At 44.2% G+C, this 24,882-nt stretch overlaps 2 protein-coding genes across 6 annotated transcripts in view; one reads left to right on the top strand and one right to left on the bottom strand.

Moving 5' to 3' along the window:
* Positions 1-24,882, bottom strand: part of ARSG (arylsulfatase G) — a 147,943-nt gene that overhangs the window by 115,810 nt on the left and 7,251 nt on the right. The window lies entirely within an intron of this gene.
* SLC16A6 (solute carrier family 16 member 6) lies at positions 53-24,028 on the top strand. Of its 2 annotated transcripts, XM_002808134.4 has the most exons (6): positions 53-308; positions 12,852-13,090; positions 17,117-17,260; positions 18,421-18,549; positions 19,400-20,215; positions 21,712-24,028. In XM_002808134.4, the coding sequence occupies exons 2-6, from the start codon at positions 12,859-12,861 to the stop codon at positions 21,960-21,962; spliced, it is 1,572 nt and encodes a 523-aa protein (XP_002808180.2). In that variant the 5' UTR covers positions 53-308; positions 12,852-12,858; the 3' UTR covers positions 21,963-24,028. The 2 variants fall into 2 exon arrangements, with proteins under 2 accessions (XP_002808180.2, XP_014975664.1); XM_015120178.3 differs by lacking the exon at positions 53-308 and having other exon boundaries at positions 12,666-13,090.

The raw sequence follows: 24,882 nt of genomic DNA, 5'->3' as shown, positions 1-24,882 counted from the left end.
GTATAGGATAAGAGCTTAGGCAGCGACGCGGGGCCGGGGCGCGGGCGGCAGCACGCACGGCCCGGGGCGCAGGCGGCCGGGGTGGGGGGCGGGGGGAGGGTGTGGCTCGGGTGCCTGAGTCGCGGGAGTGGGTGGAGGGCCCGGGCGCTCCGGCCTCAGCAGCCCGAGCCAACTTGCGCTAGAGTCGGGCCCGCCCCCTAAGGGGTTAATCCTTTTCTCATGTTACCGAGCGGCTTATAAGGAGGGGGAGGCCAAGCCTCCGCCTTATTGGGAGCCTTTTGGGGTTTATTCTCTTCCCTTCTAACTTGGTGAGTTGGTTTATTATTTTACATGTTTAAAAGTTTGATTGTGGGGTGTGGGTTGTTTTTTTAAAAATATGTGTTGGGGCCTTTTTTTGGGATGGGAGGCGGAGGAGACCACTGAACATCTTCACATTTTGGAGAGGTTATTCCCAAAAATATTCGCTCTGACAGTTAGGAATGCCCAGGGCCACCGGGATGACGCGCTCGCGCCGGTGTGGGTAGCTGAGAGTTGAATGTCCGTGACCCTGGTACAGTTGGGTCCCGGAAGATACCTAAAGGCACGCCTGGCCTTTGAGTGCCCCCTGCCCCGGGTTGGGGGCTCCGGATCGTCGGAACAGTCGGGGGCTCCGGGCTCAGCCCCTCCGCGGATTTTCCGCATGAAGTTGCCTGCGCGTCGCAGGAGCGAAATGTCAGAGGTACCTTCCTTCCCCAGGCTGGCGCGCGCACGCAGGGCGGCCACTGAGGCAGCGCGAGGGAAAGTGGGGCTCCCTGCCTCCCCGACCCCGAAACACAGCACTCCCTGGGGCGGCCACCGTTTGCCCCCTGCGGGAAGGCAGGGATTTCCCGGCAGAGCGCGGGTCCTCCACCTGGACGGTCAGAACTGTCAGCGGCTGACGGCCGGTCCCGCGCAACTTCAAGGTTCCCGGGCTGCCAACCGCAGGAAAGCGCTGGTGTCGCCGAGCAGTTCCGTAGCAAGGGAAGATGGTTTTGCAGAGGAAATGGGTTATTTCCTTCTAGGTTGTTGTCGTCTTTTCTTTTTATTCTCCCTACCCTAGCAAGACCGGTCATAGAAGTTTGTTAGGTGGCGTATATAAAATATCACCAAACACGGGGGGCGTCAGTCTTAGAAAAAGCTCCCCGGAGCCAACTGGGGAGGAGCAATTACAACTTGTCAACCTGGAAGCCGGTTTTGTTTGCACGGTTAGACACTCCGTGCCAGCTGCTTCTCGCAGGAGATGGTTTCTACCCCGGGAATGAGATTTCTCAGTGATCTGATTGTTTTTTGCAAATCATGGTAAGATAGGTGTCTTGTTTGTAAAAAGATGCCAAGTGCTTATGCTGAAATCTCTAAACGATTCATCTCCCCATGTCCCAAGCACCGTTGGCATTTTGGGGGTCAACAATACATCCGGCCAGATGATATAATAGAAACCCCTCTTCTCATAATTAAGGGAACAGTGTCCAAGATAGGAACTTACAGAATGTAAATAAACAATGCAGCCAAGTGGAAAAGCTCCTTCCAGTGTAATGAGTACCACTAACCCTGAGTTTTCCTTCTGTGGTTTCCGAAAGAGGACTTTCCTCAGTGGAACTCCTGAGGAGGACACTTAAATTAGGGGCTCAGGTTTCAACACCACAGCCTTGTAAAATGGTGACTCGGTTGTAGCCGGTGATTCAACATCGTGAGGCAGCTATCCAGGTTAGGTTTGGAAATTTTTTTTTAATAGAGAATGAAAATGAACTTTAGCCAAATGCAGACTGGTTTTGCCAACTTGGGCCAGAAACAGCTTGTCAAAGCCGTTCTCCAGGCTACACCTTTAAGAAGAAGAGAAATCCACAGTGCTTTTGCTCGGGGTTTGCCTACACCAGTAGCCACCCCATTTCCATCCAGAGCCTGCGTTTTGAACCTTGCTCTGAGCTGCCCCTAGAATAACACTCTGATGGTCTACGCTAATCCAATTTTAATCCAATTTTTTCATGCCCTCGGTCCAAATCTTCTCTCAACAAATTAAGTCACAGTGAAACTTCCAAGGATAGCAGGTTTCCAAGCCTTTGGCAAGATACCCATTTATTTATTTGTTTAGAGGCAGGGTCTCCCTCCCATTATGGAAGTGATCTCTGCTCATTGCAGCCTCGACCTCCCAGGCTCAAGCGATCCTCCCACTTCATTTTTTAATTTTTTTGTAGAGACACAGTCTCACTACGTTGCCCGGGTTGGTCTCAAACTCCTGGGCTCAAGCAGTCTGCCTGCTTCAGCCTCCCTAATTGCTGGGATTACGGGCATGAGCTACCACACCTGGTTAATACCCATTTAGTGAAGGGGACACTTAACCACATGCTACTAGGAAATCCTCCAAACTGCCCATGGATTTTGTCATTGTGCTTCCTCCAGAAGAACACTAGGGTGAAGGGAAGATGGCTGCCAGGAACCCCCATTCAGAATTGTTGAGTTTTATAAGTTGGAAAAGGCTTGAGAGACTGCCCTGACAAGCCGTGCTTTCCAGATGATAGAAGTTCGGGATTCAGTGGCTTCCATAACTGTGCAGCCAGTTAACGGTACACAGAAATTAACAAATACGGCCTAAGAGCTTTAAGAAGACCAACTCTTGGGCCTTGCCTTCAAGGGCTTAGAAGGATTAAAGCAAGTGACGGTCAAAGGCTATCATAAAAGTATAGACTATTAGGGCAGGAAGAGATCTAAGCTCATCAGAGTCTAGTTCAACTCCCTTTTTTACATTTACCTTGATTTTACATTGACAATTAAAATGGGGAAGCAAAGTGATTTGCCTAAATCCCATCATCCGTAAAGCAGGGGTTGATGGGCAGGATGACTCAGCTTGCCTCACCAGTTAGATCCGCACACAGCTGAAAAATATCCCTACCCATCAGATAAATTCACATGGCCACAAACCAAAGTGGACAGATAAACTTTCATATTCTGGAACATAGAGACTTCTACGTAAATGAGTTCAAAATTCAGGCCTCAGTTGCTTTGTTTGCAGAGACAGAAGGTTTGGCCTTCTGCTGAAGGAATGGAAAAAAAGAAGAGAAGGCCGGGCACGGTGGCTGACGCCTGTAATCCCAGCACTTTGGGAGGGTGGATCACGAGGTTAGGAGTTTGAAACCAGCCTGACCAACATGGTGAAACCCTGTCTTTACTAAAAATACAAACAAACAAATGAAAAATTAGCCGGGCGTGGTGGCAAGCGCCTGTAATCCCAGCTACTCAGGAGGCTGAGGCAGGAGAATCACTTGAACCCAGGAGGCTGAGGTTGCAATGAGCCAAGATCGTGCCACTGCACTTCAGCCTGGGTGACATAGCAAGACTCCGTCTCAAAAAAATTCAATAAAATAAAAATGCTCTCCTGTAGGCTTGTACAGCAGGAGCCCTGGAAGGCAGGAGATTCAGTACTGGGCTACTTCAGTCAAGTCCCTTCACCTCTTGGGGATGTTTCCCGATTTTGCAAAATGAGTAAGATTTTACAAAGAGGAATTGAATAAGATGACCTCAATTTTCCCCTTCAGCTTTAACATTCAGTAATTCTAACTCTCTTCAGGGGTTACGGATTCATCCTAACCCCATCCGTTTTTCAAGTGTAAACCTCTGATGCTACAGGCAAGGGAAAAGAGGAAGGGGGTAGCTGGCACCAGAACTTCACTGCTGGCCAGACAGAGGCTTCTCATGGTGGCAGGTAATCTCAGCTCATAAGAAAACTGCAATCTGGTCCCACTCATCTAAATGCAGTCCACAGCCTGGTCTACATGGTGAGACCCTGTCTGTACAAAAAATAAAAATTATCCCAGGTACGGTGGCTCACGCCTGTAATCCCAGCACTTTGGGAGGCTGAGGGGGGTGGATCACGAGGTCAGGAGTTCCAGACCAGCCTGGCCAACATGGTGAAACCCCGTCTCTATTAAAAATACAAAAAAATTAGCTGGGCATGATGGCGGGTGCCTGTTATCCCAGCTACTCGGGAGACTGAGGCAAAGAATTGCTTGAACCCAGGGGGCGGAGGTGGCAGTGAGCCGAAACCATGCCACTGAACTCCAGCCTGGACGCTGTCTCAAACAATAAATAAATAAAAATTAAAAAATAAAAAAGAATTGGCTGGACATGGTGGCACATACCCATAGTCCTAGCCACTCGAGAGGCTGAGGTGGGAGGGTCACTTGAGCCCCGGAGTTTTTTTTTGTTTTTTGAGACGGAGTCTCGCTCTTGTCGCCCAGGCTGGAGTGCAGCGGCACAATCTCAGCTCATTGCAACCTCTACCTCCTGGGTTCAAGCAGTTCTTCCACCACAGCCTCCCACATAGCTGGGACTACAGGTGTGCGCCACCACGCCAGGCTAATTTTTGTAATTTTAGTAGAGACAGGGTTTCACCATGTTGGCCAGGCTGATCTCGGAACCTGACCTCAGGCAATCCACCCGCTTCGGCCTCCCAAAGTGCTGGGATTACAGGTGTGAGCCACTGCGCCCAGCATGAGCCCAGGAGTTTTGAGGCTACAGTGAGCTATGGTTGTGCCACTGCACTCCACGTCTCTCTAGGGTCTTTATCACATTTTATCACTATATGTTTTGTTTCAAGGTGGTCCTGAGCCCTCCATTAAAACTCTTCAGACTTTCTGGGCACATTTCTGGGTTAGAACAACTGTGCCAATTTGACTTTGGACTTAGCAGCTACTGAGTCCTGACTGCTTGTCAGAAATGTGCTGAATTCCAGCAAGATGTGGTTGAATCATTTAAATAGGATGCATTTCAGATGCATTCATTTTCCTTAGCATCATCATCAGCAGATATTTTAGTCCATGGAGGCAGAGACCATCTCTTGGTCTTTTCACTGTAGTGCCCCTACAGTGAAAGCGAGGACCTGGCACCTGATAGGTATTTTGTTGCAAAAATAAATACAAGCTGTGTACAAGGTACAGGCGGGGTCCGGGGACATGGGGTTGTACAAAGAGAAATAGACCTCAGATTTTGTGAACATAATAATTTAATCAAGCAAATAAGATAAAGGCATAAAAGTAAACAATACCCCATCATTAAATGATACCTGTCACCTGAAGAAGAAAGCCCTTAGATTGAGCTGGTTGGAGAAAGCATTATGGAGAAAGAAGGATGTCACAGAGCAGGGTCTCATTTTGGGGAAATGGCATGGCCACAGCCAGGTGGGTAGAGACTAGAGGGCCAGGAGGACTCCACTTTGACCGTGGCAGGTGAGTCAAGTTTTAGAACCAGAAGAAATAAGGCCACAAAGAGAGGTTACAAAGAACATTGAAAGTCAGGCTAATGAGTGGAATTTTTTTTTTTTTTTTTTTTTGATGAAGTCTAACCCAGGTTGGAGTGCAGTGATCTCAACTCCCAGGTTGCCCCTACTGCAACCTCTGCCTCCTGGGTTCAAGCGATTCTCCTGACTCCGCCTCCTGAGTAGCTGGGACTACAGACACACGCCACCACGCCCCCGCATAATTTTTGTATCTTTAGTAGAGATAGGGTTTCACCATGTTGGGCAGGCTGGTCTCAAACTCCTGACCTCAAGTGATCTGCCCGCCTCGGCCTCCCAAAGTGCTGGGATTACAGATGTGAGCCACCATGCCCAGCCTTAATGAGTGGATTTTATTCTTCAGAAAGACAAAAGCCATTGAAAAAGTCTGAGTAGGCTAGGCGCAGTGGCTCACACCTGTAATCCCAGCACTTTGGGAGGCCGAGGTGGGTGGATCACTTGAGGTCAGAAGTTCAAGACCTGCCTGGCCAACATGGTGAAACCCGGTCTCTTGAAAAAATACAAAAATGTAGCCGGGCACTGGTGGCACACACCTGTAGTCCCAGGTCCTCGGGAGGCTGAAGCAGAGAATTGCTTGAACCTGGGAGGTGGAGGTTGCCGTGAACAGAGATCGTGCCACTGCACTCCAGCCTGGGTGACAGACCAAGACTCCGCCTCCAAAAAAAAAAAAAGTCTGAGTAGAAAAATGCCATGACAATACACCATTTCCAAAAGGTTCATTGTACAGGATACGGAAGTCCATTAAGAGGCTGGCAAAGGAGTCATGGTCTTCACAAGGAAAAGCTCAAACCAATGGCCTGCTGGGGGGATGAAATAGAAGGGGTGAAGGCTACAGCCTTGACAGCTGCAGGCTCACCATTCCTCCCCAGGGCTAGAGACTATTCTAAAGCCAACACTGGCAAGCACTTCTTAAAAATGTTTTTGGTTTTCTAAATCTTAAGCTAGTGTTGTTCTCACTTCTCTGCCCCAGCGGCCTCATTTTGAGAGTGGCTTGAAATGGAGGGATGTTGTGAAAACCTAATTTGGTAAAGGGCTCCTGGCTCCCAACTTAAATCAATTGCTTTCCATGTTGAGGGACAGTAGTGGCAAACTATTCTATAGTTGCTCAGCCTACCTCTTGAGCTATCTAACTGCCCTTCCCACCTTTCCGTTTGCTCTCAGACATGACACATCAACACACATCAAAATGCAAAGGCCTTTGCTGCAAAGAGCATACTCATCTTACAACATCTTATGCCTTATTTTAATCAACCAAATATTTAGCGGTAATAGAGTATAAAGTGAATACACAGTCCTTCCCAAGTATTAGGCTACAGTGGGAATGGCGCTATCAATAGGATTAATGATATTAAGTTAGATCAGATTTGCTGCTTTTTAAGATTTGTAGAGTAAATTCAGAACATTAGATTTTAAAAACAGAAAACCGGCAAGTCTGCTGGATAGATGAGGTTGTGTCCTGTTATTTTTCAGTTGCCTTCTATTTTAAATAAAATCTTTGCCTTAGTAACTTTGACCCAACAACTTATGGCTAGGAAAAGGATATAAAGGATAGAATGCACCCTGACCCTGAAAATTCACCAGTATACAATTGTATAATTACGAAGAATTCTCTTTTTACATTTTATTTATTATTTATTTATTTTTATTTATTTATTTATTTATTTATTTATTTATTTATTTATTTATTTTAGACAGAGTCTTGCTCTGTCACCCAGACTGGAGTGCAGTGGCACAATCTTTGCTCATTGCAACCTCTACCTTCCGGGTTCAAGTGATCCTCCTCCTTCAGCCTCCTGAGTAGCTGGGACTACAGGCACGTGCCACCACACCTGGCTAGTTTTTGCATTTTTAGTAGACACCGGGTTTCACCATGTTGGCCACGCTGGTCTCAAACTCCTGACCTCAAGTGATCCACCTGCCTTGGCCTCCCAAAGGATTACAGGCATTAGCCACCTTGCAGAGTCTCACTCTGTTGCCCAGGCTGGAGTGCAGTAGTGTGACCTCAGCTCACTGCAACCTCTGCCTCCTAGGGTCAAGTCATTCTCATGCTTCAGCCTCCTGGGTAGCTGGGATAACAGGCTCGCGCTACCACGCCCGGCTAATTTTTGTATTTTTAGTAGAGACGGTGTTTTGCCGTGTTGGCCAGGCTGGTCTTGAACTCCTGACTTCAAGTGATCCACCCACCTCGACCTCCCAAAGTGACAGGATTACGGGTGTGAGCCACCATGCTGGTCAACTTTAAAAAAAAAAATTTTAGACAGGGTCTTGCTCTGTCACCCAGGCAAGAGTGCAGTGGTGTGTTCACTGCTCACTGCAGCCTGGAGCTTCCAGCCTCAACTCAAGTAATCCTCCTACCTCAGCCTTCCAGGTGGCTGGGACTGCAGGTATGTGTCACCACACCCCACTTTTTTTTTTTTTTTGAGACGGAGTCTTACACTGTCACCCCGGCTGGAGTGCAGTGGCACGATCTCAGCTCACTGCAACCTCCACCTGCTGGGTTCAAGCAATTCTGCTGCCTCAGCCTCCCAAGTAGCTGGGATTACAGGCACCCGCCACCACATTAGGCTAATTTTTTTTTTTTTTTTTTTTTTTTTAAGTAGAGGCAGGGTTTCACTGTGTTGGCCAGACTGGTCTTGAACCCCTGACCTCATGATCCACCCACTTTGGCCTCCCAAAGTTCTGGGATTACAGGCATGAGCCACTGGCCCGGCTAAATTTTTTTGTTTGTTTGTTTGTTTTTTGAGACGTGGTCTTGCTCTGTCGCCCAGGCTGGAGTGCAGTGGCGCAATCTCGGCTCACTGCAAGCTCCGCCTCCGGGGTTCGCGCCATTCTCATGCCTCAGCCTCCCGAGTAGCCGACTAATTTTTTGTATTTTTAGTAGAGATGGGGTTTCACCGTGGTCTGGAATTCCTGACCTTGTGATCTGCCCGCCTCGGCGTCCCAAAGTGCTGAGATTACAGGCGTGAGCCACCGCGCCCGGCCTGCTAATTTTTTTTATACATTTTTGTAGAGACAGGGTCTCCCTATGTTACCCAGGCTGTTCTCAAACTGCAGGGCTCAAGCAATCCCCGCACCTTGGGCTCCCAAAGTGCTGGGATTACAGGCGTTGAGCCACTGCACCTGGCCGTATTTGTAGTTTCTTCTGTTCTCCATATTGGCTGTACTAGTTTACATTCCCACCAACAGTGTGTAAGAGTTCTTTTCTCCGCATCCTTGCCAGCATTTGTTATTTTCTGTCTTCTGATCATAGCCATCCCAAATAGGGTAAGATGATACCTCACTGTGGTTTTGATTTGCATTTCCTTAATGATTTGTGATGTTGAGCATTTTTTCATGTATTTGTTGGCCATATGTATGTCTTTTGAGAAATGTCTGTTCAGATTATTCACCCTTTTTTTTTTTTTTTGAGACAGAGTCTCACTGTGTCACCAGGCTGGAGTACAGTGGCATGATCTCGGCTCACTGCAACCTCTGCCTCCCGGGTTCAAGCGATTCTCCTGCCTCAGCCTCCCAAGTAGTTGAGACTACAGGCGTACAGGCACGCGACACCACGCCCAGCTAATTTTTGTATTTTTAGTAGAGACAGGGTTTCACCATGTTGGCCAGGATGGTCTCAATCTGTTGACCTCGTGATCCACCCTCCTCAGCCTCCCAAAGTGCTGGGATTACAGGCCTGAGCCACCGCGCCCGGCCTGTTCATCCTTTTTTTTTTTTTTTTTTTTTTTTTTTTTTTGAGACAGAATCTTGCTCTGTGCCCGGGCTGGAGTGCAGTGGTGCCATCTCAGCTCACTGCAAGCTCCGCCTCCCGGGTTCACGCCATTCTCCTGCCTCAGCCTCCCGAGTAGCTGGGACTACAGGCACCCACCACCATGCCCAGCTAATTTTTTAATTTTTTAATTTTTAGTAGGGACAAGGTTTCACCGTGTTAGCCAGGATGGTCTAGATCTCCTTGACCTCGTGATCCACCTACCTCGGCCTCCCAAAGTGCTGGGATTACAAGCACGAGTCACCGCGCCAGGCCCTGTTCACCCATTTTTAAGTCAGATTGTTGGGGAGTTTTTTTTTTGCTGTTAAGATGTTTGAGTTCCTTGTATATTCTGGATATTAATCCCCTGTCAGATGAATAGTTTGCAAATATTTTCTACCTTTGTGTGGGTTGTCTTTTCATTCTTTTTATTTTTTTTGGGGGGAGGCAGAGTCTCCCTCTGTTACCCAGGCTAGAGTGAAGTGGCAGGATCTCAGTTCACTGCAACCTCCACCTCCTGGGTTCAAGCAATCCTTGTCCCTCAGCCTCCTGAGTAACCAGGACTACAGTTGTGCACCACCACACCCAGCTAATTTTTTGTATTTTCAGTAAAGATGGCATCTCACCATGTGGCCCAGGCTGGTCTCAAACTCCTTAGCTCAGGCAATCCACCCACCTTGGCCTCCCCAAGTGCTGGGATTATAGGCGTGAGCTACCACACCTGGCCTCATTCTGCTGATCTGTTTCCTTTGCTGTGCAGAATCTGTTTAGCTTAATATAATCCCATGTTTATTTTTGCTTTTGTTATGTGTGCTCTTTCAGTCTTGTTCATAAAAATCTTTCCTCAGACAAATGTCCTCAAGTGTTCCCCCTATGTTTTCTTCTAGTAGTTTTATAGTTTTGGGTCTTATATTTATAAGTCTTTGATCTATTTTGAGTTGATTGTTGTATAGGGTGAAAGGTGGGGATCTAGTTTTATTCTTTGTATCGATATCCAGTTTTCAAAGCACCATTTATTGAAGAGACTGACCTTTCTCCAATGAATATCTTTGGCACCTTTGCCAAAAATCAGTTGGCTGTAGACACATGGATTAAGTTCAGGGGTCTCTCCTGTTCCTTTGGTCAGTGTGTCTGTTTTTATGCCAGTACCATGCTGTTTTGATTACTGTAGTGTTGTCATGTATTTTGAGGGCTGTTAGTGTGATGCCTCCAGCTTTGTTCTTTTTTTCAGGATGGCTTTGGCTATTCATGATCTTTTTTGGTTCCATACAAATTTTAGAATTTTTTTCTTCTATTTCTGTGAAGAATGTCGTTGGTATTTTGATAGGAATCCACTCTGTAGATTGCTTTGGGTCATATGTAAATAATTCTTTTTGTTTTTGTTTTTTGTTTTGTTTTCTTTTTTTTTTTTTTTTTTTTTTTGAGACACAGTCTTGCTCTGTTGCCCAGGTTGGAGTGCAGTGATATCTCGGCACACTGCAACCTCCTCCTCCCGGATTCAAGCAATTCTCCTGTCTCAGCCTCCTGAGTAGCTGGGATTACAGGTGCCTACCACCATGCCCAGCTAATTTTTGTAGTTTTAGTAGAGACGGGGTTTCGCCATATTGGCCAGGCTGGTCTCAAACTCCTGACCTCAGGTGATCCACCTGCCTCAGCCTCCCAAAGTGCTGGGATTACAGATGTGAGCCACCGTACCTGGCCGTAAAGAATTCTTAAACTTGAGGTTGGTTGCCATTAAGAGCTCTAAGACCACGGCATGGACTCATTGATTATTATAGATATAATTAATGTTTAGTTAGGCTAAAAATAAACATAACTGTTTTGGCCGAGCATGGTGGCTCACGCTTGTAATCCCAGCACTTTGGGAGGCCGAGGCGGGTGGATCACAAGGTCAGGAGATCAAGACCATCCTGGCCAACATGGTGAAACGCCGTCTCTACTAAAAATACAAAAATTAGCTAGGTGTGGTGGCACATGCCTGTAGTCCCAGCTACTCAGGAGGCTGAGGCAGGAGAATCGCTTGAACTTGGGAGGCAGAGGTTGCAGTGAGCCGAGATGGCACCACTACACTCCAGCCCCGGCACAGAGCAAGACTCCGTCTCAAAAAAAAAAATACATATGACTCTTTCAAAGTATATGTAACCACAGAGGCTTTGAAAAAGACAGTATTCATGTGCTAGAGCCCAATCCAGAAGACTTAAGTTAAACCAGTGTCAATGTCAGTGTCTCCTTAGTGGTGTTAAGGTACAGGTCTGCTTGTTCTGATGTTTGTTGTGGTTTGAATGGAGAGGCACAGTGAGGTTAGAGGTAACTCAGTTAACTGGTATCCAGATGGGGCCCCACAGGCTTGTATAATAGCACCTTATTTAGACACCATATTATAGAGTATCATCATATACTTGGAAATTGAATTGCTAATATACCAATTGGTGGTCAACTCTGAGGAAATTACTCCTGCTTAACAAACTCCCAGAAGACAGAATGCCCTCATTTTGATTTATAGTGACATTGTGTCTGTGTAGGTACATCCACATGGAACACCAAATCATAATCAGAATATTGCTTACTGAGTAGAAAATGGGGGGGAAGAAGAGTTGCTGGGTGATCGCGGTGACCAGGGACATCAAGCAGAGATGCTTATGGTATCTCAAACACGTACTCGGTGGAAGGTGCTGGATGCACAGCCAGTGTTTGCTTTTCAGCCTCCATTTTCTAGGCTTCATTTCTGATCAACATTCCTTATGGTCAGTGCAGTCTTTTCTGGCCTAAGTTGAGTCTTTCAAGGTCAGCATTAATACCTGGTCTGGTGACCATCTGGTGTCCTTCAATATGCTTCTAAATATTCTGCTCTGGTTCTTCATGTCTGTTTATTTTTCCCATTTAACTTTCTTTTTCGGGGGCCCATGTACAATACCAAGATTTGTATATATGTATATATACATAAACTTATCCAAAGACTTTATACTACTTGTACATAATTTAAACGTTCAACCGTCAGCCAGGTGTGGTGGCTCATGCCTATAATCTCAGCATTTTGGGAGGCCAAGGCGGGTGTATCTCTTGAGGTCAGAAGTTCGAGACCAGCCTGGCCAACATGGCAAAACCCCATCTCTACTGCAAATGCAAAAATTAGCCAGGTGTGGTGGCGGGCGTCTGTAATCCCAGCTACTCGGGAGGCTGAGGCAGGAGAATCGCTTGAACCCAGGAGGCAGAGATTTCAGTGAGCCAAGATCACGCCACTGCACTGCAGCCTGGGCAACAGAGTGAGGCTCTGTCTCAAAAAAAAAAAAAAAAAAAAAATTAGGTGGGTGTGGTGGCGCATGCCTATAGTCCCAGCTACTTGGGAGGCTCAGACAGGAGAATTGCTTGAACCCGGGAGGCAGAGGTTGCAGTGAGCTGAGATCACGCCACTGCACTCTAGCCTGGACGACAGAGCAAGAGTCCATCTCAATAAATAAATAAATAAATAAATAAATAAATAAATATTCAACAACCTAAGAAATTGGGTAAGTACTTTATATATATATACACACACACACACACACACACACATACACACACATACTTTATGTTCTAGGGTACATGTGCACAACGTGCAGGTTTGTTACATATGTATACATGTGCCATGTTGGTGTGCTGCACCCATTAACTTGTCATTTACATTAGGTATATCTCCTAATGCTATCCCTCCCCCCTCCCCCGAGTAAGTCATTCTTATCTGTTATGTTTGCTAAAGAGTATGAGAATCATCAATCCTCACGCTATTGCTGATCTGAATTGTTTTTTAACTTTTTCTTTCAGATTAAGAATGACCCAAAATAAATTAAAGCTTTGTTCCAAAGCCAACGTGTATACTGAAGTGCCTGACGGAGGATGGGGCTGGGCGGTCGCTGTTTCATTTTTCTTCGTTGAAGTCTTCACCTACGGCATCATCAAGACATTTGGTGTCTTCTTTAATGACTTAATGGACAGTTTTAATGAATCCAACAGCAGGATCTCATGGATAATCTCAATCTGTGTGTTTGTCTTAACATTTTCAGGTTAGTACATCTTTCGGCCTAACTATGACGTAAGTGTAGGTCCCTTTTAATTTGGCTACCTTGATAATGGTAGTCGGGGTGATTGTGATGTTTTCATTCCCTTATATGCCTGTTGGTCCTTCCTAGCCCCAACTAACAGGGTTTTCAGAGCACTGAGGATTGGCAAGAAACAAAAGGCACTGAAGAAAAAAGCCTTATTTGCCAGCCATGACAGCCTTCAATTTCATACACACGTATTAAATATCTGCCGTCTGCACACTCTTAGGATTCTGTAGATCCCCTTGAGGAGTGCAGTCAACCCCCTTTTGTGAGGATGTGAGGATATTGTCACTGTCTAAGAAGCAACATCAAAAAGTTGCTGGTGGCCGGGCACGAGTGGCTCACGCCTGTAGGCAAGCGTAGGAGGCCAAGGTGGGTGGATCACTTGAGGTCAAGTGTTCAAGACCAGGCTGGCCAACATAGCAAAACTCCATCTCTACTGAAAATAGAAAAATCAACCAGGCACGGTGGTTCGCACTTGTAGTCCTAGCTACTTGGGAGGTTGAGGCACGAGAATGGCTTGAACCCGGGAGGCGGAGGTTGCAGTGAGCTGAGGTCACACCACTGCACTCCAGCCTGGGCGACAGAGCAAGACACCGTCAAAAAAAAAAAAAAAAAAAAAAAAAGTTGCGGCCAGGCACGATGGCTCATGTCTGTAATCCCAAAAATTGGGAGGCCGAGGCAGGCAGATCACAAGGTCAGGAGTTCGAGACCAGATTGGCCAACATAGTGAAACCCCCTCTCTACTAAAAATACAAAAAATTAGCTGGGCATGGTGGTATGTGCCTATAATCCCAACTACTCAGGAAGCTGAGGTAGGAGAATCACATGAACCTGGGAGGTGGAGGTTGCAGTAAGCCCAGATCGTGCCATTGCACTCCAGCCTGGGCGACAGTGCGAGACTCCGTCTCAAAAAAAAAAAAAAATTGCTGACGTACCGTGTCCCAATCTCATAATTCCAAGTAGAAACATGTAAATGTGGATGCATGAAGAGAAATGACATGTGTACAAGGAGATAAGGTGAAATTACAAATATTGTTCTGAGGAGACTTTCTGAATTCTGAGCACCTGTTTCCCTAAAGGACTTCACTGATTCGTCATTACATAATCTACTCCCAGACCCAATAGCATAAAATAAAATGGGGCTTCAGTATCATTTTTAACATACTAATCTTCACTTGGTCCTATAAAGGACTATTGGATATATATGCCAGGTCTCATGAGTTCGTTGTTCTGTCAGAAATAATTGCCAAGGGTTTTCCAAGAGAAAACAGCTGTTGAACTCACCTCAGAAAGTTAACCAGGCTGGGCGTGGTGGCTTACGTCTGTAATCCCAGCACTCTGGGAGGCCAAAATGAAAGGATCACTTGAGCCCCAGAGTTTGAGACCAGCCTGGGCAACATAGCAAGACCCCATCTCTACAAACAATTAAAATAAAAAATTGACCAGGCTTGGTGGTACACACTTGTGATCCCAGCTACTCCGGAGGCTGCAGAGCAAGGATCGCTTGAGCCTGGGAGGTCAAGGCTGCAGTGAGCCATGATCATGCCACTGCATTCCAGCCTGGGCAACAGAGCAAGACCCCATCTCAAAAAAGAAAAAAGAAAAAAGAAAGTTAACCAGGTTGACCTTAAACTTCCCTAAGTTTACCCTTACACCCAGTCTTGGAACTGTTACCTGTGAAGTGATCGCTAAAGTTAAAGCCCTTCTTTAAATGTAGTCCATTTTTAGCCATAGAATGTCTTTAAAAGGCAGTTCTACATGTTTTTACCCTTTGGGTAAGGTAGAAATTTCTCTCGTTAGCTGGGTGTGGTGGTGGGCACCTGTAATCCCAGCTACTCAGAAGGCTGAGGCAGGAGAATCACTTGATCCTGGGAGGCGGAGGTTGCAGTGAGCTGAGACTGTGCCACTGCACTCCAGCCTGGGAAATAGAGCAAGACTCTGTCTCAAAAAAAAAAAAAAAAAAAAATTTATCTTGTTAGTTCTCATACTATCTCTTACAAGTTTCATGAAATAGTTCCTGGTTCCAGTTTAAGTGAGTATTAAGATAACTTAATTTTTTTTTTTTTTTCCAAGACAGAGTCTCGCTTTGTTGCCCAGGCTGGAGTGCAGTGGTGCGGTCTCAGCTTACTGCAACCTCCGCCTCCCGGGTTCAAGTGATTCTCCAGCCTCAGCCTCCCGAGTAGCTGGGATTACAGGCACCTGCCACCATGCCTGGCTAATTTTTTGTATTTTTATAGTAGAGATGGGGTTTTGCTATGTTGGCCGGGCCGGTCTCTTAATTCCTGAACTCGTGATCCACCTGCCTCAACCTCCCAAAATGCTGGATTTACAGGTGTTAGCCACCACACCCGGCCAAGTTAACTTAATTTTTAAATTGTGGAATACTTAATTACCTTCTTAGAAATATAATTTAAATGAATTAGGACTAAAATGTCATATTTGGTAATCTAAATAAAAAGAAAATCCAAAAGCTTCAGTTTTAGGTCTTTTATAAACCTAAAAATAAAAATGTAGTCAACAAGAAATTTCCACTTAATACTATTATACCAGAAGATAATTCTTCCAAATGCTATTATTCTAATTGTTAATGCTTTGAGCCAACATCCTGACTCAAAATGGTGACAGTGGTTTTATTATGAGCTACATCCAAGATTACTTTGTATTCTAATGGTTAACATAGTAGATACATATAGACTAATCCCAAAAAATGGAATTCTTTTCTCCCCACTTCCTCTTCTAGCATGTTGTTGTTCCTTGACCCAACTTTCAATGGCTCACTTATGTCACTGTTGTCAAATTAATATTAAGTAACCTATAACTAGGAAACTAATTTGCCAGATTTAAATGTCCTAGGGGATACAGCTTATAGAAGCTAAGCAAATGATGATTCGCTTTCAATTATCTATCCCATAGCAACTCTCCTTCAGGAGTGCATAACTTAGAATTCACATTCTTTCGTCCTGTAAAGAAACTAACTAGGCTGGGTGCGGTGGCTTACGCCTGTAATCTCAACACTTTGGGAGGCCGAGGTGGGTGGATCACCTGAGGTCGGGAGTTCGAGACCAGCCTGACCAACATGGAGAAACCCCGTCTCTACTATAAATACAAAATTAGCTGGGCATGGTGGCACATGCCTGTAATCCTAGCTACTCGGGAGGCTGAGGCAGGAGAATCACTTGAACCCAGGAAGTGGAGGTTGCGGTGAGCCAAGATCACACCGTTGCCACTCCAGCCTGGGCAACAAGAGCAAAACTCCATGTCAAAAAAAAAAAGAAACTAACTAGAATCTGATCCCAAATGGAGCTTTTTAAAAAGAATCCAAAGCCGTGAGTAGAGAAAAAACAATGATTCAAGCAATCATAGGAAAACCAATTTTTATTATAGAATAACATAAATTAAATACATATCTAATTTTATAGATGCTTATGGTGAGTCAGAGTCATCTAAAAATATAGATAAAAGTTGTATACTGTTATTCTGGCTTTCTCTTTCAGGAGTCTGACAAATCGTGTTGAATTTGAACACATAGTAAAATAATTCCTGCACTGACTTTGCATGAAATGTATTATGGTTTTGTTTTGTTTTTTCTTGAGACAAGGTCTCACTCTGTCACCCAGTATGGAGTGCAGTGGTGTGATCTTGCTCACTGCACCCTCTGCCTCCCAGGCTCAAGCAATCCTCCCACCTCTGCCTCCCGAGTAGCTAGGACTACAGGTGTACACCACCATGCCTGGCTAATTTTTGTATTTTTTGTAGAGACGGGGTTTTGCCATGTTGCCCAGGCTGGTCTTGAACTCCTGGGCTCAAGCGATCCTCCCTCCTCAGCCTCCCAAAGTGCTGGGATTACAGGCATGAGCCACCGCGCCCGGCTGTATTTATATTTGACATCATCTCTCCATGTGCAAGATGTGGAGGAAGGAGTCTTATGGCAGCTAACCCTGAAGCCTCTGTGAGTTAAAATATCGTTTGGTTCTTTCCCGGCAGCTCCCCTTGCCACAGTCCTGAGCAATCGTTTCGGACACCGTCTGGTGGTGATGTTGGGGGGGCTACTTGTCAGCACCGGGATGGTGGCCGCCTCCTTCTCACAAGAGGTTTCTCATATGTACGTCGCCATCGGTATCATCTCTGGTAAGTGTTCCTCTTTGGCTCAGAAGTTCTCTAGACACTTAGTTTGAAGAACAAGGAAGGGGAAGGAGGAAATTAAAGCCAAACTATATTTCTTTCTCTTTCTTTTTTTTCTTTAACATTAACGGTGTCTCAGATCAGTAGTTTTGAACTGAGCTATATGGACTTCAGGGGACCTGGAAACCTGTTCTCAAGTGCCTAAGAGTTTTTGATTGATCTTCACCAGAGATGATGATAACTTCTCTTTTGCTATATTTGCAGCCAAAAGATAGCATTTTTACAAAGTAGGACGAATTTCTGTAGCCAGTATTTCTCAAATCAGTGTCTGAGGATCCAAGGCTGTAGGGAAGTGCAACACGCCAGACTTAATCTTGGGGGCCTAAGAAAACCTTTTTCCATTTAAAAGGAGTAGCCAGCATAGTGGCTTATGCCTGAATTCCAGCGCTTCGGGAGGCTGAGGCAGGAGGATCGCTTGAGCCCAGGAGACCAACTGGGGCAACACAGGGAGACCCCATCTCTACAAAAAAAAAAAACTAGCCAATCATGGTGGTGTGTGCCTGTAGTCCCAGCTACTTTGGAGGCTGAGGTGGGAGGATCACTTGAGCCTGGGAGGTCAAGGCTCCAGTGAGCTGTGATCACACCACTGCACTTCAGCCGAGGCAACAGAGTGAGACCCTGTCTGTTTAAAAAAAAAAAAAAGAAATGAACAATAAAAGGAGGCCGTATATTCCTCATAGACGATAGATACACACACACACACACACACACACACAGTTGTTAAGATTTGCAGACTTTACATTTTTCCTGTATTTCTGCACATACGAAACGACTTATTTCTTTCTAGATACAAATCTTATATAAAATTTCATGCAATAATAGTTTCATCCATTGTGAATTATATAAATTTGAAAAAAAGTGTTGCAAAGTAAAAAAAAAAAAAAAAAATTATACTTTTAGTATCCCAAAACCACCACTGAAGTTTATCCAGACCTTTCATGAAACCCATTTTTCTTTGCAACATCACCTTTGTCCAGAATGAATTACTTGGCTCCCAGAACTTAAGATTCAAAAAGCAAAACCAAAAATCCCAGCTCTTTGAATGCATCCTTCCAGTCTCAAGCAGTATGTGAGTTTCATTGGCTTTTCTGACTTTTCTTTCACAGGTCTGGGATACTGCTTTAGTTTTCTCCCAACTGTAACCATCCTATCACAATATTTTGGCAAAAGACGTTCCATAGTCACTGCAGTTGCTTCCACAGGAGAATGTTTCGCTGTGTTTGCTTTCGCACCAGGTAGGTGGACTACAACAGTCTAAGTGTGAATGTGGATGAGGGACGCCACTCAGGTATTCTTGCTACACTAACTTTTGCCAACGGTACGGATGACTTTAAGTGTATGAGTAATGAGAGGTTATTTACGTCTCTTCTCCAGCTCATTTTTAGGATCTGTCCTCCCTAACCCCCACTTCAGGTATTCAGACCACTTTAATAATAGGTTTGAATTCCTAACTGGGCACATATGCAGTGGTAGGGCTTTCTTGACACATGCAGTCCAGAATAATCTAGTAATTTGCAGTTGTTCACCTGTTATGTCCTCTCCTTTTTCAAAAGAGCTACATTCAATGTGGATTTAGATTATGCTAATAAAGACAGCATTCTTATCTGTGTGCAGATCATCTCAAAACAAAATCTTTGGCCAGGCACAGTGGCTCATGCCTGTAATCCCAGCACTTTGGGAGGCCAAGGTGGGCGGATCACCTGAGGTCAGAAGTTCGAGACCAGCCTGGCCAACATGGTGAAACCCCGTCTCTACTTAAAACACAAAAAACAGCTGTGCATGGTAGCACACGCTTGTAATCCCAGCTACTTGGTAGGCTGAGGCAGGAGAATTGCTTGAAACCAGGAGGCCGAGGTTGCAGTGGGCCAAGATCATACCACTGCACTCCAGCCTGGGCGACAGAGCAAGACTCCGTCTCAAAAAAAAAAGATTGAGTACACATCCATAATGCTGAGTATAATAAATTTCCACAAAATTTATAATGGAATCTGGATCCGTATTTCTTCTTGATGGCTTCTCCTGGGTCTTGAGTCCATTATTGACCTTATATTTTATTTCTTCTTCACTCACTCCTGCCTCTTCAAGCAATCATGGCTCTGAAGGAGCGCATTGGCTGGAGATACAGCCTCCTCTTCGTGGGCCTACTACAGTTAAACATTGTCATCTTCGGAGCACTGCTCAGACCCATCATCATCAGAGGACCAGGGTCACCGAAAACAGTCATCCAGGAAAATCGGAAAGAAGCGCAGTATATGCTTGAAAATGAGAAAACACGAACCTCAATAGACTCCATTGACTCAGGAGTAGAACTAACTACCTCACCTAAAAATGTGCCTAGTCACACTAACCCGGAACTGGAGCCGAAGGCTGACATGCAGCAGGTCCTGGTGAAGACCAGCCCCGGGCCAAGTGAAAAGAAAGCCCCGCTGTTAGACTTCTCCATTTTGAAAGAGAAAAGTTTTATTTGTTATGCATTATTTGGTCTCTTCGCAACACTGGGATTCTTTGCACCTTCCTTGTACATCATTCCTCTGGGCATTAGTCTGGGCATTGACCAGGACCGCGCTGCTTTTTTATTATCTACGATGGCCATTACAGAAGTTTTCGGGAGGATCGGAGCTGGTTTTGTCCTCAACAGAGAGCCCATCCGTAAGATTTACATTGAGCTCATCTGCGTCATCTTATTGACTGTGTCTCTGTTTGCCTTTACTTTTGCTACTGAATTCTGGGGTCTCATGTCATGTAGCATATTTTTTGGGTTCATGGTTGGAACAATAGGAGGAACCCACATTCCACTGCTTGCTGAGGACGATGTCGTGGGCATTGAGAAGATGCCTTCTGCAGCTGGGGTCTACATCTTCATTCAGAGCATAGCAGGACTGGCTGGACCGCCCCTTGCAGGTAATTTAAATACACAAAATACAAATGCTTGTCTACTCCCCCGTATGAATTGTGCTAGCTTCCTGTTTAAGCCATAAAAAAACTTACTGCCGTTTTATATTTCCATGGAATTTTAGAGCTGCCAGGGATTAGAGATTACCTGAGCCAGCCCTCTTGATTTAAATATGAGGAAACTGAAGGCCAAAGAATTGAAGCCAAAGGTCCGATGGTAAATTAGTGGTCGAATCAGGACAGGAAGCTGTGTCTGTAGTCCAGATTGACCCAGGCTTTTTTTTTTTTTTTTTTTTTTGAGATGGAGTCTCACTCTGTCGCCCAGGCTGGAGTGCGGTGGCACAATCTCAGCTCACTGCAACCTCCGCCTCCCAGGTTCAAGTGATTCTCCTGCCTCAGCCTCCTGAGTAGCTGGGATTACAGGCACCCACCACCACGCCTGGCTAATTTTTGTATTTTTAGTAGAGACAGGGTTTCACCATGTTGGCCACGATGGTCTCAATCTCTTGACCTCATGATCTGCCCTCCTCGGCCTCCCAAAGTACTGTGATTACAGGTGTAAGCCACTGCACCTGCCAACGCAGGCTTTTTCTATCACCTTGCCTTCTCTCATGCTAGACAGGAACTCATGGATTTATCACCTTCAGAGCCCACCTGACTTCTGGAATGATAGAACTAATGGACTTCTGTAAGTCACCTTCCCTTCTCAGGAAAGGTGTTTGGGAATGGATAGCAGCGCTCTGTAAATACCTAATTGATTTGTACAGAATGTTTCCTTGTAGGAGGGACATAGGTATGTTTCATATCTTAGATCCCAAATGGGTCTTTAAAGTGTTTGTGATTAGAAATCATACCCCTGTCAAAAGATACCTAAAGTGGGCCAGGCGCAGTGGCTCACGCCTCTAATCCCAACACTTCGGGGCGCTGAGGCGGGCAGATCATTCGAGGTCAGGAGTTCCAGACCAGCCTGGCCAACATGGCAAAACCCCATCTCTACTAAAAATACAAAAGTAGCTGGGCATGGTGGCAGGCACCTGTAATCCCAGCTATTCAGGAGGCTGAGGCGGAAGAATCGCTTGAACCTGGGAGGCGGAGGTTGCAGTGACCCGAGATCGTGCGCCATCGCACTCCAGCTGGGGCGACAAGAATAAAACTGCGTCTCAAAAAAAAAAAAATACCTAAAGTGAACTCAAGTGAAAATAATACAGTTCCTTCCTACCGAAGAATATTACCTTTTCAAAGAAGTATGCATCTAAATGTCCCAGGTTTTAGATCCTCTGCTACGACAGACTTAGCCCAAGAAGAACAAGTATATTGTGTGTTTGTCTCTTTCTCCTCTCCAATCTAGCAAAGATGTCTGCCTTTAACACCCATTTTTCTTTAGAAACACAAAAGAAAACAAGGAAGGCAATGAAACTGAGAGGCTTCTGAATGTGAGGGTCGCCTGGGTGAGAGGGCTTATGTCTAGGAAGGCTGCTGTTAACGGACGCCATGCTCTCTTCCAGGTTTGTTGGTGGACCAAAGTAAGATCTATAGCAGAGCCTTCTACTCCTGTGCAGCTGGCATGGCCCTGGCTGCTGTGTGCCTCGCCCTGGTGAGACCGTGTAAGATGGGACTGTGCCAGCGTCATCATTCAGGTGAAACAAAGGTAGTGAGCCATCGTGGGAAGACTTTACAGGACATTCCTGAAGACTTTCTGGAAATGGATCTTGCAAAAAATGAGCACAGAGTTCACGTGCAGATGGAGCCAGTATGACACACTTACTCACAACAACAGCCACTGTGTTGGCTGGAGAGGGATGGGGTGGGCCCGACGGGGACACAAGGAGGTAGAGGAGCTAACCCCTCTACTCCACTTTCAAAACTACATTTTAAAGGGAATGTGTATGTGAAGAGCACTACGAACATCGTGTTTGTTTTGTTTTGTTTTAAGCTTTCCTTTTTGCTTGTTTTTAAAGCCAAAACAAAAAACAACCAAGCACTCTTCCATATGTAAATCTGGCTGTATTCAGTAGCAATACAAAAGATATATAGAAAGACTCTTTGGTTCACATTCCAATATTAAAATAGTGACATGAACTGGCAAAGTGGTTTTAAAAGCTTTCACGTGGGACAAATGATTTTCTTTCTTTCTTTTCTTTCTTCCTATGGTCTTGTCTGAATAAACTACTATCTTGAATAAAACAACATCCAACCCAGGTCATTGAAATGAAATTGGCCAGTCAAAAAAAAAAAAAAAAAAAAAAAAAGACTTCAATCATTTAAAAAATTCCTAATTTTCAGAAATATGAATAAATAGTTTTTGTTAAACCTTTTGTAAAGTACCAAGGCTCCCATTAACAAATTACGGCCTCTGCTTGCTGGAAATGAAGTATAGTTGAAGACCAAACATTTTACTAATAAACAAATTTTAAGTATATACATAACTTGAACTTCATAAATGTGAAGATTACCACTTCTTTTTATGGCCAGTCCTTACCAGAAGTATTTCAGTACAGAATATACAAAATGGCATTTAAAAATGTGTTTCCTGTTGCTTTTAGTTATACAGAAATATGTGACTGTAGTGTCTTTAATTTAAACCACTATTTATTATTAAGTTATTCTAGGATGATTAATCAAAAAAAAAAAATCGGAGACATAAGCAGCATTTTTACCTCCTTTCTGCAATCCTTTAAATGACTCACAGAATACGTCTTATCTTGTAAAAATACTTTCATAAACGGCCAAGTTGTCATGATTCTTCCATTTGATTAGGGGCAACGTGTGCTATTAAAGGGGAAAAAATACTGGATAGCAAATCGCCTTAGCTTTCAAAAATAATTTGTTTTATCATCTAAGAATACTTGAGGAACTTCTTTGATCAGAATTATATTTCATTAAACTGTTAAAGCATTTCTGATTTAAAGAAAAAACCATCTAATTGTTGAAGGATTTCTGTATTTCACATGGGGGTAACAGAGACAATTACGTTATAGTGAGTTACAAATTGCAATTTACATCTTCTATAACTTGATTGCTCTAAGTTGCCAGAGGTATCGGGTAGCTGGTCATTGTTTTTTTTGTTTTGTTTTTTGTTATTCTTTCTTTTTTTTCTTTTGGAGTTACACTACATGTATAGTATTGCTCACGTTAGCAGTTTTCTGTAAAGAGGGCAAGTGTCGGGATAATAGGTGGACTTTTTACTCACCTATTTTACCACAATCTCACCCTGCAGGTGATGGTCAATGCTTGCTGCTCCATCTTTATTCATCGTTAATGTTAATTTATGACAACTCAGGGGGAAAACCATAACAAGCCTAGTTTGGTTACAGGTACACACAAGCTTGAATATTTCTCTGCACTGAAATGAAAAGTGGCATAGTTCATCACCACCTGCTACAATCTGTAGAGCATCTTATCAGCCATAGAAATAGGACAATCTATAAAACTTCGGGGAGGGTGGGGGAGGAAATGACAAAGTGTCTGTCAAAAACAGACATACCTAAAACAAGGTGGATGTAGCAAATCTCTGTCACTGCTTGAGAAGAACTTTGAGCTTGTGGCAGTTTTGCAGACTTAACATGACTTCAGCACTTTACAACATATTTTTTACTATGAATGTTCAATACAATTTAATATTTATAACTGATTTCTGAGGGATCTGCTCCATGTCTATTCTGTTATCTGCATGAAAGCAAAATGTATGCCAATTTCAATATGTCAATAATCAAGGTTTTAAATGTTTGGAAGAAAATACAAACAAGATTGCTGATTTGTTCTGTATTAGTGACATTCTGGTACTTCTAGATTTGCAATAAATTTATGGATTTTTTATTTAAAGAGACTGATTTTCTTCTGTTATAAGATTTATTGACTCTCACAGCATTCAGTGTTTGATGCAATTAAAGTTATAAAAACTCACCAAATATTCACTCCAAATAAATAATTTTTTAACGTTTATCTTCTGCAAAACCTTTTAACTCTACTAGAGATATATAAAGTTTCCCAAGAAGTTTCTACTGAACTTTTTATTTATATTTATTATTATTATTATTATTTTAAGATGGAGTTTCACTCTTGTTGCCCAGGCTGGAGTGCAATGGCACAATCTCAGCTCACTGCAACCTCCGCCTCTCAGGTTCAAGTGATTCTCCTGCCTCAGCCTCCCGAGTAGCTGGGATTACAGGTGCCCGCCACCATGCCTGGCCAATTTTGTGTATTTTTAGTAGAGATGAGGTTTCACCATGTTGGCCAGGCTGGCTTCAAACTCCTGACCTCAGGTGATCCACCTGCCTCAGCTTCTCAAAGTGCTGAGATTACAGGTGTTAGCCATCGTGTGTGGCCTGAACATTTTTATGTCCTTTTTTTTTGGTCATTGAAAGCAGGACAATTTTATTTTATGTTGAGTTTCATACAAATCATTTTAAAGCACCTTAGAAAAAGACTAAATAATTCAAAGGAAGTATTAAGTAATGAATAACAGGAGAGGGAAACAAAGATTAAACAATATAATCAAATGAAGAAGCACATTTTCATCTAAGAATCGAAATCAGAATGAAAGCAGCAATGTAATTTAATTATTAATGAAAAATACATGAATGAAATGATATCATGGTACCCAGAGTAAGCCTATCAAAAGTCATAAAGGCAAATAGTTAAAGACTACACCCAGTCACAGAAGCGTTCTAAGAACT

This window comes from Macaca mulatta, chromosome 16 (genome assembly GCF_049350105.2).
Source record: "Macaca mulatta isolate MMU2019108-1 chromosome 16, T2T-MMU8v2.0, whole genome shotgun sequence".
Lineage (NCBI taxonomy): Eukaryota > Metazoa > Chordata > Mammalia > Primates > Cercopithecidae > Macaca > Macaca mulatta.
This window is presented reverse-complemented; position numbering and strand designations above follow the sequence as displayed.

What these genes read in the sequence shown, in the direction of transcription:
- SLC16A6 (XM_015120178.3), top strand. Translation starts at nt 12,790, where the DNA reads ATGAGAATCATCAATCCTCACGCTATTGCTGATCTGAATTGTTTTTTA. An exon ending in CGCCATCGGTATCATCTCTG is followed by an intron (nt 17,261 to 18,420) that starts GTAAGTGTTCCT and finishes TTTCTTTCACAG; the next exon opens with GTCTGGGATACTGCTTTAGT. An exon ending in GGCTGGACCGCCCCTTGCAG is followed by an intron (nt 20,216 to 21,711) that starts GTAATTTAAATA and finishes GCTCTCTTCCAG; the next exon opens with GTTTGTTGGTGGACCAAAGT.